The sequence below is a fragment of the Ochotona princeps genome, chromosome 5 (genome assembly GCF_030435755.1).
Source record: "Ochotona princeps isolate mOchPri1 chromosome 5, mOchPri1.hap1, whole genome shotgun sequence".
NCBI classification, from domain to species: domain Eukaryota; kingdom Metazoa; phylum Chordata; class Mammalia; order Lagomorpha; family Ochotonidae; genus Ochotona; species Ochotona princeps.
Genome location: NC_080836.1, coordinates 60,445,156 through 60,463,607, shown reverse-complemented (window position 1 = coordinate 60,463,607; position 18,452 = coordinate 60,445,156). Strand labels below are relative to the sequence as shown.

General features: G+C 41.4%; 1 protein-coding gene across 1 annotated transcript in view; it reads left to right on the top strand.

Moving 5' to 3' along the window:
* CERKL (ceramide kinase like) overlaps positions 1 to 18,452 on the top strand; it is a 133,865-nt gene that overhangs the window by 52,528 nt on the left and 62,885 nt on the right. Inside the window, exon 2 of the mRNA XM_004577298.3 lies at positions 4,161 to 4,403. Coding sequence (XP_004577355.2) covers positions 4,161 to 4,403 — 243 coding nt within the window. The remainder of the gene's footprint in view (positions 1 to 4,160; positions 4,404 to 18,452) is intronic.

Here is an 18,452-nt window from a genome sequence, read left to right as displayed (position 1 = left end):
GTCTTAAGAGAAAATACACCACTTGGCCCACCTCTTGCACCACTCACAACATGTCCTCCATCAATTTTCAGTAAGTTGAATGTGTACTTTTGGAAACAGAAGCACCTTGTTTGTCAACTGACAAAGGAGGAACGAACAATCCTTGAAAGCTAGCTCAGGTAGACTGAGCAACCCAGGCCGGGGGGCTCTTTCATGTGATTTCACAAAGCCAAGCCTTGCTTCAACCACCAGAGCAGGAATCCTCATCCTCCAGATCTAGCTGTGAGTCAGAGCAGCCTTCCTACTGCACCAGGAAATCACTGCGTAAATCCCATGTCATGAAGCTTAGTAGGCCTTGTGATAGTCACATGTGTAAGGGCACAAATGAAGAGGTCAACTTACAGGAATCTTTTTCATACCATCACATAGAAAGAATTGGTAAATGTTCTTGTCCTTTAACTTTTTCACTTTTACTTGAGAGGCAGAAAGAGATGAGAGTGAGAGAGACCAATCAACTGACCGACTGACCTCCTGCCTGCTGGTTCATTCTCCAAATACCTGTAGCAGCCTGTACTGGAATAGACAAAACACAAGAGTTTAGAAATCTGAGTTTCCAATGTGGGTGGGTGGCAGGAAACAAGTACCTGCTGTCTTCTAGGATGTACATTAGCAGGAACCTGTACTAAAAGCAGAAACAGGACTTGAACCAGGTACTGTGCATGCAAGCATGAGCCAAGCACTTAAACTAAGCAAGGTTCCAAATCTAACTGAAAAATCAGATCTGCATATTTCCTGGGGTTGATGGGGGTCTGTAAGTCTTTAAATTTGTGGTTAGGATGCCTGCATACTGTACACCAGAGTACCTCAGTTGGACACAAGCCTGGCCCTTGACTCTAATCTCCTGCTGGGAGGAGCCGTGGCTCAAAAAAATTAGATCCCTGTCACACCAAGAGGGAAACAATGGCCCTTATCCCAACTCCTGGCTTGTGCAAGCATTTGAAAGTGAACCAGCAGATGAGAGCTCTGTCGATCTTTCTCTACGTATCAAACAAATAGAAGAAAAGGTAGACGTGGGCTTCAGTTAATGGAACCGAAAGGTGACAAGAATCATCTCATCCCATCAAAGAAAAAACAAATCACAACTACCACTTATCAAACACAATTATCAGTCTCGGTCCCTGTTTTGTAAAACAGAATTAGCAGTCATAAAACACACCCACAGGAATACAGATGAGGCAAGAATCTCTATTCCTTTTCATTACAGATGGAGTCTTTCATGTGTCAAACCTGAACAAAATGCAGGTAACAGTTTACGTTCAATCATGACAATAAAATACTTTCCATTTTTTACAATTAAAAAATTTTTTCTTTCCTTTCTGTTTTTTTTTTTTTTAAAGACACAACATGCTCAAGGGTACATAGAATATGGAAAAAATGACCACTTGGAGAGATGTTTTAACTGTATTTTTGTTGACAATCTTTACATAGTTAATTATGGTAAAAAAAAAAAAAAGGTTCAGGGGGTATAAGGAAGTGGGTAATAGTATTATGTCCATATTGTTTCCATCATGTATCTGAGGTAAAGGGGGATATTGACGGAGAAGCCCCACCCAGTTTCCCACCTACCCCAAGTCCCGGATGTGGGGCATGCTCTGAGATCCTTGCTCAGATGGTTTTAATAGTTCTCCAGTTATGAATTGCTGCCAGTTTCACTCGATGAGGTCATCCACTGATTGACACTGTCCATCATAGAGTCTTCATTTGCCCAGTATTTCGCTGCCAACATATAGCTGAGGTGGTTGATTGACTTGCTCTGTCCTCTGTCTTTTCTTGGCTAGGGTTCTGAGTCCAGCAGTTCGATTGGGGAGATCTCCAAAGAAACTTTGAGGTATTCCCAGACCAGATTCTTGTATGCTCTAGCAAGCACAGGGCCCGGCACAGTCCGTCACCACGATCAGCTGGTGGTTTCAATTGCTGGGTTGGTTCTGTTTTCAGTCCTGATTTCCACTGGAACCAATGGGTGTTGCAGTCCAGCCTGGCTCTACCCAGCACACACTCGGCCCTTGCATCAACCAGTGGGAGCTGCAACCTAGTCGGGGCGACCCACAATAACCCCCACCAGGCCTGCCCCCTACCCTGGTTTGCCAGTATGTATAGCAGACTAGTCCAGTCTGTCCCACATCCTATTTGGCTCTTGTACTTGTCAGTGGATTAAAGCTTAGTTCCATCTAACCAACTCAACTCTCCAGCCCTCACGGATGTTGTTGAGTGCCTCTCTGTCTAGCCACCCCAGCCCCCATCTAAGTTTTCATGCCCTCCTGCGAGAGTAGTGACCCAAGAGGGGGGAACCCACTATTTCCCTCCCAGGTCTCTCTCACTCCCGGTTTATCCACTCTTCAGGTGGTTCTGTAATTTGACTTGACAGAATTAGTCCCCAGTGCCAGCTTCTGCCAGTTGATGCTGTGGCTAAGCCCAAACATCCCTCACCCACTCTAATTTATGCTTGCACCAGCAGGAATAATCCGCCTAGCCTGGCTTTTCCCTGATCTAGTCCACGTGCAGCGCACAGGTGTTGCAGCCTTGCTTAGTCTGGTCTGTCCCCATCCCAGCCCAAGCTCTCCAGTGGGAGTAGCTGTCTGGCGAGGGGACCAGCCCCTTAATCCCCCTGCTGACTCTGCCCCTCCCTTCCCGGATCTCACGCGTGCTGGTTGGGTGGTGCAGTCAAATCCAGTACAGGCAACCTCACCCTAGCATTCCATAGTGTGCAATGGTTTTGTCATGACCAGTCCCGGCTCGACCCACACTCTGTTCCTCTGTTCGGAGTTACCAGTGTATGACATGAACTGATTCAGCCTGGTCTGCCCCTGACCCATGCCAAATGTATGCCAGTGGGAAACTTTCCATGGCCTATTCTGGGCTGTTTCCTATCATGCTTCTTGCGCATACCTGCAGGGACTGTGTCCTGCCAGAGGAGTTGCCCAGGCTCCTCCATCAGAACCTCTCCCAATGCCAGATTTTGCGCATACCAGGGGGTCCTTGAGCCAGCCCTATTCAGTTCACCTCCTGTCCTAGCAGGAACAGTGGCTTTTCCTGGCTTGCTTTCACCCCGTTCTGGTTCTTGTTGTTGGATGTTTCAGCCCAGCCGTGGCTCGTCCATATCCACGTACAGCTCACACATGGCTCAGTATGGGGTTGAGACCCAGCCTAGTCAGTCCCACATCCACCCTGGTTCTCCAGGACACCAGGGGTCTGGCCTGGCCTGGTGCATCCAATCCCAGTCCACACTAGTGCCTCGGGAGATTGCAACTGTTTCCTAGACAGAATGCAACCCCATTCCAGCACATGCGCCCCTTGGTGGGAACCTCAACCCAGTTAAGGTGTCCCCTTACCTCCCTAACTAGGCCTGTTCCTAGCCATAGATCATGCGCAGGCCAGTGGTTGCTCTGACTCAGCTTGTCTCAGTCCCTCACTTGTCCTGGCCTCTTCCTTAGACAGTGTGACTTAGTGTCCTTGACTCAAATAGACCAGTAGGTGCAAGAGCATGGCTCAGCATGACCTGTGCTCCATGCTGGTTTCTAGTTTTGCTTGTAGATTAAGGTTTGCTCAGTCCTGCCCAGTACATTCTGTTGCGTTACCAATTTCTTCAAAGGAGGAGTTACCGCCATTGGGAATGTTAAGGATTGACTGAGATCCCAGAAGCACAGTGGGATCAACCTGGAGCTACCTAAGCAACAATTCAGACGACTAATGCCCCAGAGCTCCCTGGCCGGGCAACCAGCAGGCAGAGCCTGGCACCACATGGTGCACTGGCTGCCCTGGGTGAGGCCGAGGACTCGTTCACTGCCTTGCGGCAGTGTCTTTGGCGTGAGCCCCCAGCATTGGGTCCGACCCGGCAGGGGCACCCCCCACAGCCGCCACACTGTGAGGAGTGGCACTTGCCCCCAAACCCAAGGCCCGAACTAGAAGGGCTGTTCTTAAAGACATCTGTAGGTTGTAACAAAGGAGCCATATTGGGGAACTGTTACTAGTCAGCCAGCCACAATTTTCAGTGTTAAGATGGAAACAAAAGCTCACAGGACAATTCATAAAATTACAAATAAGAAAGATTTTTGGGCTTTATTTCTTACTTACACATTTATGATACAATGCTGTAGGTTAACCATGTTATTTTATTGTTTTAGGTGATGCCAAGTTGAATTTGCAGTGTAAAGAAGAATTTATTGAACTCAAGGACGTATTCTCTGTGAAACTGAAACGGCGTGTTTGTACTAAACACCCGGGAAGTGGTACTTTACTAGGTATCACACTTTTCATCTGCTTGAAAAAGGGACGAAATAAGTTAAAGAATTCTACACTTGATCTTATTAATTTAAGTGAAGATCATTGTGATGTGTGGTTTAGACAGCTCAAGAAAATTTTGGCAGGTGAGTACTCCCTATGGGAAAATCCAATAGCCTTATATATGTTATATCGCTTATCAATCTAAACAGGTTATGTTTATGATTAAAAGCTATTGGTTATGTTGAAGTAGATGGCTTATAATTCTAATTTGTTGAGTTTTTTTTTTTATGAGTTGGGGTTTAACCTTGCCATACACTTTTTCTTGGTATGGTTCCATAGGTACAGAGATTCCCTCCTTCCCCCTCTTCCCCCTGCTCCCACTGTCTTCCCATATTATTACCATCCTTCAACAGTCACAAGTCCAACATTCTGCTGTTTAGTGTGTCATGGCACTGTAGGCATAGTAGGCATTGTAGGTAGACAGTCTCGTATCCTATTGCCAAAGTCTATCTAATAGTTTCATTGGATGTGGTCCTTTTATTTGGTAATGGAGATTCATATTGAAATGAATCTCCATTATACAGTTCGTGTGTGAAAATGTGTGTGTGTATATGTATATATGCTTACCTGTCATTGACATGATCCTATTTTCTCTCTTCACTCTGCTAATGTGATATATTACTTTGATTTCCATTTTCACCTATCCTTGCCCTCTATGGATAAATCTGGCTTTATCATTATATACAATCCTTTGAATATATTGTTGAATATGTTGTTGAGTTTGGTTTACTGAGTTTTTGCACCAATTTTCATACAGTAAGCTGATTTGTGTTCTTCTTGTGTTTTGTAGTGTTTTTTAGTTTAGACATGATAGTAATTCTGGCCTCAAAAGACTGATTTAGGAAGTAGATCTTCAGTGACCACTTTCATAAACAAACTCAGGAGATCTGAAATGACATAGTTCTTAAGTTAGTTCACTTGTGAGTCTTATTTGGAAATAGGTTTTCTATTGTTTCTCTTGGGCTAATTTAGAATTTTTTCATCCACATTAGTGACAACTGTGTGTGTATGTAGAGTGTTTTAATGATAATCTGTGGGTTTGTGTATGCTCTGCTAGCTGAAAGATTTTAAAGCTGTATTTAGTCTAAGGTTAATAGTACAGAAAAGAATATGCTTATCAGATTACAATTCCTTATAAATTCAATGCATATTAAATCTCTAAATCATGATTTGCATTGTGTGCAATAAATAGCATCATAAATGTAATTGCAAGGCAATTTGGATTTCTAGACTTTATTTATACAGTATGTATTTTGATTTGAGGGCTTCTTTTTTTTGCCTCATGGGTTTGTAGATCAGGCTTACTTTTCTTTTAGCCCATTTCTTTCTAATGCCCTCATTGGATGGCAGCAACTGCTATAATAGATGATGAAATAGTTACCTGGCAAAGAATAAAGATGATTACCAAATGCAGAGTAGTTAGAAACTTCCAGGTCGAGTATCACTAATCAAGAAGAGCAGGATGACCCACAATGCTCAAGAGCAACCAGCCAATAAGACTCTGCCCAGGTAAGACTTGCATGGTCTATAAAATAAAAATGTGCCATTTGGGTCAGGCATGGTAGCCTAGCAGCCAAAGTCCACGCCTTGCATGCACTGGGATCCCATATGGGCACTGGTTCTAATCCCAGAAGCTCCACTTCCCATCCAGCTCCCTGCTTGTGGCCTGGGAAAGCAGTTGAGGATGGCCCAAAGCCTTGGGACACTGCACCTGCATGGGAGACCTGGAGGAAGTTCCTGGCTCCTGGCTCCAGATCAGCATAGCAGCGGCCATTGCGGTCACTTGGGGAGTGAATCATCAGACGGAAGATCTTCCTCTCTGTCTCTCCTCCTCTCTGTACATCTGACTTTGTAATAAAAATAAATAAATCTTTTTAAAAATGCAGCATTTGAGAAAGTAAAGCCCTGGCACTGCAGCGCTGAAGAAATGCTCTCCCTGGGGATGAGGAAAGCAGCATTTCTTTTTTTTTTTTTAATTTGATTTATTTTTTATTAGATAGGCAGATATATGGAGAGAAAGAAATACAGAGAGAAAGATCTTTCATCCACTGGTTCATTCCCCAAGTGGCTGCAATGGCTGGTGCTGAGTTGATCCGAAGTCAGGAGCCAGGAACTTGTTCTGGGTCTCCCACGTGGATACAAGGTCCCAAGGTCCTGGGCCATCCTCTAGGCAAGCAGCGTTCTAACTGCATCTAACCTGCCAAACTCTACAAATAAGCAGAGAACATGAATAGCAAAGCTGACATTCAGAACAGGCAGCTTGACAGGAGTATAGGTTCTTGTCCGAGAACAAAACACTGTCAAAATACTTTTATGAATGATATTTCGGTTTATGTTTAAAAACTTAGTTATATTGACATTACAAACTAAACCTTTTAAAATCTGAGTCATTATTAAAGATGATTACCTATTCACAGATAGTAATGTGCGTTTTACTCACTGCCACACAGAAATGTCATAAATATCTTGTCGTTTCTCAAATACTTATTTCTGGCAACCATTTTAAATGAACAGAATTACCATATAATTGTTTTCAATAAAAGTTGCTCATAAATATATAGTTTAACAATTTTCCTTTTCATAACATTTGTTTTACAAACTAAAACATACACATATTTTACTAAATGCTGAAGTTGACTTAAAAAAATAAATGTTGGAGCTGGCATTGTGGCATAGCAATTAAAACTACTGCCTGCATGTGGACATCCCATATGGACACCGGATTGATTCCTGGTTGCTCTGCTTCTTCTGCAGCTACCTTCTAAATCCCTGGGAAAACAGCAGGTGGCAGCCCAAGTGTCTGGGCTCCTGCTCCCATGTGGGAGACCAGAAGATGCTCATGGCTTCAACATAGCTCGATTCTGGCTGTTGCAGCCATGTGGGGAATGAACCAGCAAATGGAAATCCCTACTTCCCTTCTTACCTCCCTCCCTTTACCTTCCAAATAAATCTTCTTAATAATATATTTCTAAGTTAAGTATGTTTTTAAAAACATTCCTTGAATTTTTTATTGCTTTCTGAGCTGGATATTCAGAAAAAGTAGATTCTGTTGTATTCTTAGTAACTAGTAGCACCATCTAGTTCTTTGAAGGACATACATGTATTACTGAATTTTTAAATTTTACCCCATCCATTTGGTTCTCTCCTAAAATGTCTAATTGCATGTGTTTAAAACTGATATGCTTAGTAAAGGAATAGTGGAAGCTATTGTTCTCTTGAATATAGCATGTTAGTTCAAAGTTTTGAGCCATTTCCATTCCAGTGTGGCAGTGTGAAAAATTCACTGTGTGTAAGGTTCCGTGCATACGACAAGCCACATCATTAGGCTGCCAAGAATTTAGCATCGTAGAACTGAGGATATATTAGAAATAGTGTGATGGGGCCCAGCGGTGTGGCCTAGCGGCTAAAGTCCTCGCCTTGAAAGCCCCGGGATCCCATATGGGCACCGGTTCTAATCCCGGCAGCTCCACTTCCCATCCAGCTCCCTGCTTGTGGTCTGGGAAAGCAGTTGAGGATGGCCCAAAGCTTTGGGACCCTGCACCCACGTGGGAGACCTGGAAGAGGTTCCAGGTTCCCGGCATCAGATCGGCGCTCACCGGTCCGTTGCGGCTCACTTGGGGAGTGAAAACATCGGACGGAGGATCTTCCTCTCTGTCTCTCCTCCTCTCTGTATTGGCTTTCCAATAATAATAATAAAATCTTAAAAAAAAAAAAAGTAGTGTGATGGCTCATTTGGCTAATCCTCCCGCAAAGTGCTGGGATCCCATATGGATGCTGATTTGTTTCCAGGCTGGTCTACTTCCCATCCAGCTCCTTGCTTGTGGCCTGGAAAATTAGTGTAGGATGGCCCAAAGCTGTGGAACTCTGCACCTGTGTGGGAGACGTGGAAGAAGTTCCTGTCTTCAGATCAACTCAGTCCTGGCTATTGCAGCCATTTGGGGAGTGAACCCGCAGATGGAAGATCTGTCTGTCCTCTCCATATATCTGCCTTTCCAATAAAGAATGAGCCTTAAAAGAACATTTAAAATGATGGAACAAGTGAGAAAGCAAAATCTTTGAATAATTGCACATCATCAAAAAGGATAGTATTTTTTGAGACACATGCAATATAAATTTCATTTTTGGAATATTTACCCTTGTTAGCAATTTCCTTTTCACTAAAAATTAAGAGGTTCTGATTAAGTAGATCTAAATAGGCTGCAGAAACTGGTTTCTTTTAGAAATATCTTTAGTGATTCTAATGTGTTGCCAAATTCAAGAACTATGACTGTTAAATATTCAAGTAAAACAATTTGGTTTAATGAACATAATTAGAATCCAGCATTCCACAAACACCAAATATCCTTGCATGGATTAATTGTGGGTTTCAGCATATTCTTTTCTTGTATTAAAGGTTAATCAATGCTTATTCCTGAATCATTTAAGTTTACACTTTCAAGTTTCTGTTAAAAGCCTGCTATAGGGTTCCCTTCAAACTTGTTTTTCTTCTAACATCAGTTCCAATTTGCTCACTAGCCTTTCAACTGATATCAAGTAGAGTTAATGCTGCAGACACTTCCTGTTTATTCTTGGGACGGGTGACTTCAGCTAGTCTTCCCAAGGGGTTGGGAAGACTACAATGGAATGAACTGCAATGGTTGGGAATGCTACAGTGTTGGCCATTGTAGCATTTCTATTCTAAGAAGGATATTATATTTTGCTTCTAATCAGTGTTATTCATATTGAAAGACAACTGGCACATAGAATAATGGTGGACCTTCAGTTACTGACAGATTTGAGGATGGAGATTAGTATGCTATTTTGGGGGGAGTCTATTTTATGATAGAGTTCTGTAGGTTCAGGGATTTCCCTTTTGCCCTCCCTTAGACTCTTCTCCCCACTAATTTCCCCTATATTATTATAATAGAATAGTCCTTCAATAGCAGTTTTAAGTCCATCTTTTTTTTAACTTCTTTTTATTATCATTTTATGATACCGTTCCATAGGCCCTGGGATTTCCCTTAACCCTCCCTAATTCCCTCTCCCTCACTGAGTTTCCCTGTATCATTACTGTAGTATGGTTCTTCATACACAGTCATATGTCCATCATTGCGGGCATGGACAGATTGCATATCCTTTTCCTGGGGAAAAGTGCCTTCCATTGTGCAACTAAACATCTTTGGGGAAACAATTTAGGTGGGCATTGTCAGATTTTATGTGGCTATAATGAAGTACTAAGTAGACTGTAAATGTTTCTAGTAAAATGCTCAATTAAGATTGCTTGCTGTTAACTAAATTAATATTTCTTTATTGAATTATAGGGAAGTCATTATTTTAAAAAATTAATCCTAATGATAATAGCTGACATTTATTAAGCATTTATAGTGTGTCAGATACTTCTGTAAGCAATTTTATCTCATTAAATCCTCATAAGAGCACCAGGAACAAACTGAGTTTTGTATAAAAAACTGAAGTTATTTATGGGTGAGAGTGTGTGTGTGTGTGTGTGTGTGTGTGAGAGAGAGAGAGAGAGAGAGAGCGCGCGCGCGAGAGAGAAGGAGGTTTGAGGAATTAAAATAATACAGCACTTAGAAAACAGTAAAATTAAGTAAATTAAAAAATAATCATCTGCATCTACTAGTTTACACATGAGGAAACCAACTTTTCAAAAACTAGTTTTCATCTAAGATCAAAACCTCTGGTGGGTGCTAGAGGAGCTTGAAGCAACTCCACAGATGTTTTGGACCAGAGCATGAATTCCTAACTCACATGCTCTGTCTAGGAGGCTAGGGGCATATCCTGAAATACTAATGAAATGCTATCCCGAAGTGGATTGTATTTACTGTGTAGGTGAGTGTCTATCCTGAGAAAAGCACTTGAAACACTTTTTAGGAAATACTTACATCTTGTTTGAAGATTCTGTCTCCAGTACTCATTTCTTAACATTTTGATCAGAGCTCCAGCCTTTTGAAATAGGCAACATAGAGAAAGAACTCTTATCTGTGTAGTATTCCCTGAGATTTCCTAGTTATCTAAGATAACTGGACTTACATATTAAGATGGCAGGTATTTCTATTTGTTAACCCAAAGGAAGTTTTATAACTTTGATTTTGTGACTGATGATTAGGTTTTGCTGCTTAGCAAATTTTCCTAACCAATGCTCAGAAGAAAAACTGAAAGTTCAATATAGTTCTAAAATAAGAGTGTAATGGAATATCACTTAATTTTTTCTGTGGAAATAAATGAAGTAAAAAGTAATAAAGCAGCATCCTCACAGTATGTGTAAGTAGGGAATACACAACTTTTCATAAAATGCAAGACATTGTTGTTAAGCCCTCTGGCATTCATTAGACTACCATTAATGGTAATGAAATTTTGTGGTATTTATGTACATCTTTTATGGGAGGAGTTATAATTTCCTGTATATATTTGTTGTTGTTTGAGGTAGATATTTGGAAATTTGCAATGGCAAACTGCTGAAGCTTGGGGGAATGGCTTGAGAATCAACCATTTTTAACCACTAACATCACTAAAGTAAGGAGATCTAATTTTAGTTTTTTAAAAATGTGTTAAATAGAAAATGATAGTTTTCAGAGTTCATTTTCTCTTTTTTTAAGTTATTACTTCATTTTATGACACAGTTCCATAGGCTCTGGGATTCTCTTAACCCCCCCAAAACCCTCCCCACATATTGAATGCCTCCATATTGTTACAGTAGTACAGTTCATAGGCAGTCATAATTCCGTCATTGCTGGTATGGACCATGCAGAGTGTCCAGCATCTTATTGTCCAGATAAATTCAACAGTTTCATTGAGAGGCCATTCTTGGTCTGAAAGTAGAGCTGGCAGAATATCATCCCCTCCAATGAAGAGCCACCACACAAATTGAACAATAGGAAGAAATATGGAAATTTACAACATCATGAAGTTAATTGACATGATATTGAGTGATCAGTGTGTTAGAAAATGCAAGTTCTTAACCACATCCTGTAACTACTTCCTTGACATCTCAATTTTAGTTTATACATAACCAGCTGCTATAAACCTTAAAATGGTTATAGGGTACTATTCAGCTGTCTCGTGTCTTTTTTCATATTTATATTTAGCAGCTTATAGTATTCAAGCGTGATCTTTACTGAGCTTTGCGAATTTTAGGATAGTCCATACAGGCTTATAACTCTGACAAGCCATATGTTCACGACTGAGGAGCAGAAGAGTTTTAGGAGGGGTGAGCAGAGAAATCTTCAATTCCTTAATAAGGAGTAACTGATCTTTTTTCCTACCTAGTAAGGTATATGGGAGTCCAAGCTGACTTTTTCCTGTCTGTCCTAAGCTTTCTTTATTGGTCTGTGTCTGACTATCTGATCTAATTTGGGGGACTCTGGAGCGACCCTGATGGTCATTGCAAGAGAGGGTGGGGAGCCAAAGTTGGAGCTAAGTAAGGACCAGAGAAAGCTCCTCTCCTGAGTCTTGAAGGAAGTTTACAGTTCTGTTTCTGTGGACCGCTCAGGGCTCCTGGCTGTTCTGATGACATTAGACCCTGTGAGGAGGGGTCTGGGCTTCTTCCATCCCGTGTGGGAGATCCGATAGGGAATGGTTGACCTCAGAGTTCTCGGCATACGAGGGCACTACAATTTCCTGTGATCTTGACAGTTTGGATATAGTCATTGGTGCCCATACTGATAGTCCTTCGTGAGGTACCGGGAGTCTCCAGGGTTAGGATGCAGGCCTCCTCCTGTCCTCCTGTTCCACTCTGGGGTCCGTCCCTCCTGCCCTGTGCATGTTACATCCTGTTAAGAGGTTGTCAGGATCGCTCTTGGATCCCACCATATGCCTTCTCTCTGTTTACTTTGTCTTCTTTCAATGAAATGACAAGCGATGGGAAAGAGGAAGGCTGTTTTTATGGCAGGGTTCCTGGGTCTTTCATAACACACAATTACAAGCTGTGTACTCTGTTCCCACTGCTTTTCACCTGCCAATTCTTGGAGTAGCAAATCTAACAACTTCCATCTGATTACACGGCACCTCTCACTCCTTAGTTACTCAGTGACTTTCTGTTTGAAGTTCAAGGCCTGGGCTTGAAAAAAATCTGCAAATGTGACTGAAGCATGCATGGAGACCTCCTACCTTTGACTTCTAATTGTGCATCTTGTGAGATGGTGAGCTACTAGGCTGTAGGCTCTTTTTAACAGAGGCTGTTATGTATTTGGAATAGGGTTTTACATATAATAAATGCTTAACAGGAATTTGTTAGAACTTTTTATGTCTAATGATGCATATAGTGCCGGACTCAGTAATTGCTGGCAAGCTGAATATATTGTGTCAGGCATTGTCCTTGTTGCTCTGGGCGTACATCAACTCATTTCTTCTTCATTGCAACAGTTTGAATGTGGCCAAGTATTTTTTGTCCTTACATGGTTAAGGAAACAACTTGGAGATCAAGTTGCTCTGGCTTAGGTACTTATAAAATGGTAGAGGAAGATTTCACATCCACATTTTTAAAGTTAAAAACCTACATGGATTTCCATTCTACCACACTATCTCCTATGAGAATGTTTAGATCCTTAACTTTTAAAGGAAAATGTTAGTGTGCATGTTTTGAAAGACAGGAAATAAGTATGTCATGTAGTCAGAATTATTATTGCCATGTTTATACATTTTGGGAAGTCTGAAGCATTAGAGAAGATTGTATCAGTGGGTCATGGAGATGGAAGACTTTGAAGAATCTGGTGGAATTCGCCAGGAAGACCATCTGGTGCTGGACTCTTGATATTCAGCAAGGGGCGGCATTCCTCTGAAATGTAAGGGGATAGCAGTGCTAATAGGCATAGCACAAGCCAGTGTCCAGCTTTACCCCTTCTTTCCTTTCTAGAAATAGTGTCATAGATGAAATATCTATATATTTATGTAGATGAAATATCTATACATTGTCTATTATCAGAAATTAAGATTTGCTCTTTTAATATGTAGCAAATGAAAGACTCAAATCCAAACTTTGTAAGGTGTTGTTTTCAGACTTTTAAAAATGCCCCTCACCAACATTAGAAAGTCAGATTGGGGTGGTGGCACAGCCCAGCTGGTTCAGAGGGATGACCACCCTAGACTTTAGTGGTTAGGAACAATATTTATTTTTTTATGTCAATAAATGGGGAAAACTGTATCTATTGCATTTGCGAACTAACATATGTAAAAGATGGGATTTTTATTGACGTGATATGGTTTGGTTCTTGGATTTGCTGATTGCTTAGTGATGTGCCTTCATGTCTTCCTTTGGTCTTTGATGTATTTGTAAAATACAGTTGTTATTCTTAGTCTTGATAACCTATCAAGACTCTTAAAGTTTTATTAAAAAAAAACACAGATCCTCAATAAAGGGGACTTGTTCCTGTTACCTAACAATGCTGTCAGCTTTTGTTGAGTTTCTTTGGGATGTGTGCCCCTTCACTGCTTCGCTCTTCATTAAATGTCATCTTACAGAGGGCTGGGTGGGAGTTACTGCCTATTTACTAACAATTCATTGCTATGATCACTGTCATCGCAATTAAGAATTTTTCGTGTGCCAGGAAAGATATTATGTATTTGAAGTATGCCAACTGATAATTTTTACAGTATTCCTGAGACAAGTGCTATTATTCTGCATTCAGGCTGGGAGGAGGATTTGAAGGGGTGCAGAGTTTGTACAAGTTCACACAGCTGTCAAGGTGTGGAACTGGAACTCAGAGCTGGGCCATCTGGTTCCAGTGGACTTGTTTTTCACTAGCTATATTCTCTCAACACCTAGAGAGTTGGAAGGCAGATTTCATAGTCTGAAGTGCTGCTGCAAAGAAAATCTAATGTCACCCTGACATTGTTTTATTAGCTGCTGGTTTTGAGATAACTAATTGTGCTATCTTCTTAACTCTCATTTGGGTGTATATATATTTATACATTAACTGTAAATACTCAAAGTGTTGGTTCTCAGTATACTAGTTTATAGTTAATTCTTATGTAATTTGTCTTTTATGTGTTTGGCTGGATGGTTTCAGGATATTCTTTTTTTAAGGTTTATTTTTATTGGAAAGTCAAATATACAGAGAGGAGGAGAAACAGAAAGGAAGATCTCCCATCTGTTGATTCACTCCCCAAGTGGCCACAATGGCCAGAACTGTGCTGATCCAAAGCCAGGAGCCTGGAGCCTCTTCCAGGTCTCCCACACAGGTGCAGAGTCCCAAGGCTCTGGACTGTCCTCAGCTGCTTTCCCAGGTCACAAGCAGGGAGCTGGATGGAAAGTGGAGCTGCTGGGATTAGAACTGGTGTCCATAGGAGATCCCGGTGCGTGCAAAGCGAGGACTTTAGTTGCTAGGCTACCATGCTAGGCCTGATATTGTTTCATTTTGGAATTTAGTTAGAACAGCAATTATAAGCTTGGTTCATGTTAACATTGCATAGTTGATGCCATTTTTATGTACTTGACTGTTACATCCATGGGTATGAATTGAAAATGTCATGCTTATTTGGGGGCTGCCAGACCCCCAAAAGAAGATGGCCAGAATTTTTTAAAATAAAATAAGCTGAGTAAGGAAAATGACATCTCAGTGTTTTATGCATTGGTGGACGTGAGTGTCTGGAAATAAAATAAAGCATAGGATTTAGGCAGAAAGATATGGAATTTTCTTGTAACACAAGGCAAATTTGAATTTTCTCTGAAAATATTTTGAGAATCCCCTTAAAACTGCCTTCTGAGGTTTTTCATTCTGGTTATATAAGTATTGTAGCACTGTTTAAATTTTATCACAGTAAGGTATTATATTCATATTGTGTGCCTGCCATGCACCAGTCCTGGAATCAGTCATTTCTCTGAGACTTCCTTCCCTTTTAAGGAAACTGACAAACGAAGCAGGATTTAGGAGCTGGGTCTCCTCATTGCTTATGGGGTGTTGTAACTTCTAGAAGCTTGCAAGAGACAGGGTTAAGGCGATTTATTAGAACTTTTTAGTTTATATTGATATTTGTAATTCCTAATGATACAATAATACATTTACCCATATTTTCAATGGTGATGTGCAAAAATCAATTTCACAGTATGAGTAGAATAGTATTAATCACTGTGAAGAATAAGCCAATTGAGTTAAAGATTTGCTGACAGTTCTTTATTTAGCCTTCAGGACCGGATATATATTTCAAGTACTGTGTTAAAAATTACTGCATTAGTTTCCCCTCCTTGCCATGGTTATGCCATTCATTTGAAATACAACTGACTTTATTTTGTTTTTTATTCATTTTCCTCATTTGACCTATCATTTTCATTGATACATAATTTTAACACATATGACATGTTTCCATAAGAAGTAAAGTTTTCAATATTTTGTCTCTTCTCTCTTGCTATAGGAAACTAACGTGTTGGTATGGTTTCTCTTTTCAGTTATCACCTTTTTTGCGTATCTAAAATTTTGTTCATAAAGTAATGCAATATAAATCCTTTTGTAAACTTTAATGCAAGGTTACTTCAAGTTAATGGAAAATTCACATGAAAGAAGTTCATTGTGACACAAAATGTAAAACTCATAGTTTTTCAATGTGTGTGAGTACGAATAGTGTTGCACTGAATCATTTTGTGTCTGTTGGTTCTGGAGGTGAATCTTGAAGTGGTTTTCTGACTTCAAGTGCTTACACAGCTTGGGTAGATGTTGACAAGTTCTCTTCCATGGAATTTATACCATTTTCCTGTTTAGCAGCAGTGTATGAAAGCTTGCGTTTCCGCATACCATCACTAACAGATGGTATTTTCATGCTTTAGAACGTTTCCAACATGAATGGCAAGAAATGGTATGTTAAGATAGTTTGAATTCGCTTTTAAAATATGGGTAAACTTGAGCATTTTTTCTGTTTATGGTCAGTTTTAATCTTATAATTTGGCTGCATGTCACTTGACTACTGCTCATTTTTTTTCTCGCAAGATTTACACCCTTTCCCCTGGATTTTCGAGGGCCAGTGAGAACTCCCCGGGCACTGCTGGATTTGTGACACTTTCCAAGGCACAGGCCCCTCTGGAGTGAACTTGTTACAGGGTGCCCTGTCTTTCAAGGTTAACTTTTTTTGTTTTATAATTTTGAAATAGATGTGAACATTTTCCTGTGATAGTAGTAGTATTTTTTCTTCCAATACATACTTTTTTTTTACTTAGAGTTGTAGTTTTTCCATGAAAATTTTTATTTCAAAACTTTTACATGGTTATATTGACACTTTTTATCATTGCATTTGCTTTTTGAGTCACACTAGAAAAACTTCAAGTTTATAGAAAAGATTGATTTTCATACTTGTTTAATTTTAGACCACATGTTCATTTAGGGTTAATTTTGTGGGTGACATAAGGTATTGATTTTACGTTTAGCAATTTTTTACCCTTTGTGCCAAAGATCTATCTTTGTCCCAGAAAGAATGAGAAAAAAGACTGAAGACCTGAATGTAAAACCTAAAACTGTAAAGCTATTAGAAGAAAAATTAGGGAAAAAGTTCCATGCATTTCGACTGGACCATCATTTTCTTTAGAAATGAACTCAATAGCACAGGCAGCAAAAGCAGAAACAGACACAGGATTGTATCACATTGCAAACTTCTGCATCACAATGCAAGCAATAAAAGTGAAACGATAAAGAATAGGAAAAAACTTTCTTTTTATATATTAAATTTTTAATTTTTATCTTTTTAAAAAAATTTATTTATTTATTTATTTATTTATTGTAAAGGCAGATATACAGAGAGGAGGAGAGACAGGAAGATCTTCCATCCCATGGTTCACTCCCCAAGTGGCCGCATCGGCTGGAGCTGAGCCAATCCGAAGCCAGGAGCCAGGAGCTCTTTCGGGTCTCCCACGCAGGTGCAGGGTCCCAAGGCTTTGGGCCGTCCTCGACTGCTTTCCCAGACCACAAGCAGGGATCTGGATGGGAAGTGGAGCTGCCGGGATTAGAACCGGTGCCCATATGGGATCCCAGCGCGTGCAAGGCAAGGACTTTAACCACTATGCTATTGCGTTGGGCCCTAATTTTTATTTTAATGATGTTTACACTGCTGATCAGAGTGGGAAGGATAGAGGGTTAAGGAAAAGTGGGTGTGATCATTGTTTCCACATTTTCTATTTCTCTTCCTGTGTCTGGGGGAAGGAGGGGAGCTGAGGGGAGAAGCCACAACCCCAGTACCTGGGGATAGGGAATGACCACCTGATATCAACCCAGGGTCCTGATGTGTTGTGGTGCACACTCCAAGGGTTCTGCCATGCTGTTAATCTGGCCATCGAGGGTGAGGGGACCATTCCAATGTTCACTGGCTGACAGTCAACCTTACAGTCTCCATTCATCCCGATTTTGCTGTCATTATTTGACTGGGGGGCTTGTTCAATTTGCTCTCCTTCCTCTGCTATGGTACCAGATGTTTTCCGCAGGCTCCAATGGGCTGCCATATCCTCCATGTGTATCCGGGCCTGCCATCCACTGCTCCGTCTTTTCCACTAAGGGGATGAGTTTTCATAGACAGGCCCAAGAAACCCAAGCCAGGCAACCCAGGCCCTGCTGGACAGTCCTCTCCCGCCCCCCAGGGCTCATGAACCCAGCAGCCACCATGCATGCAGGCCCAAGTACCCAAGCCAGGAGACATGGGCCTTGCCATTCCCCCTGTACCTGGGGCTCATGGATCTGGACCCCACGGTGCTTCAGACTGGCATGGCTTGCCTTTCCTTGGCTCTACCAGTGGGTGCTTCAACCTGGGTCTGTCCAGCCTACCCCAAGTTCCAGCTCTTGCTGGTGGGTATTGCAGCCTTGTCCAGTCCAGCCAACACCCAGTCCTGGTCCTAATGTGGACTGGCTAGTGTTGTGACCAGACCTGGGGGCATGTCCTGCACCCCATCCTGGTTCTCACATCTGCTAGTGGATATTTCTGAACTGGCCCAGCCTGGTCCGCTCCCAGTCCTGACTCACATGTATGCTGGTGCATATTGTAACCTGGTGTGGTCTGAGCTGCTTCTTGGCTTGGTTGATGAACTTACCTGTAGGGACTGTGTCCTGGCAATGGAGCTCCCCAAGCTTCTCTATCAGATCTCCTCCTAGTGACAGATCTCCTGCACATCAGTGGGATCTTGGCCTAAGTTGACTTTGTCTACCTCTCGTCCTGGCAGGAATGGT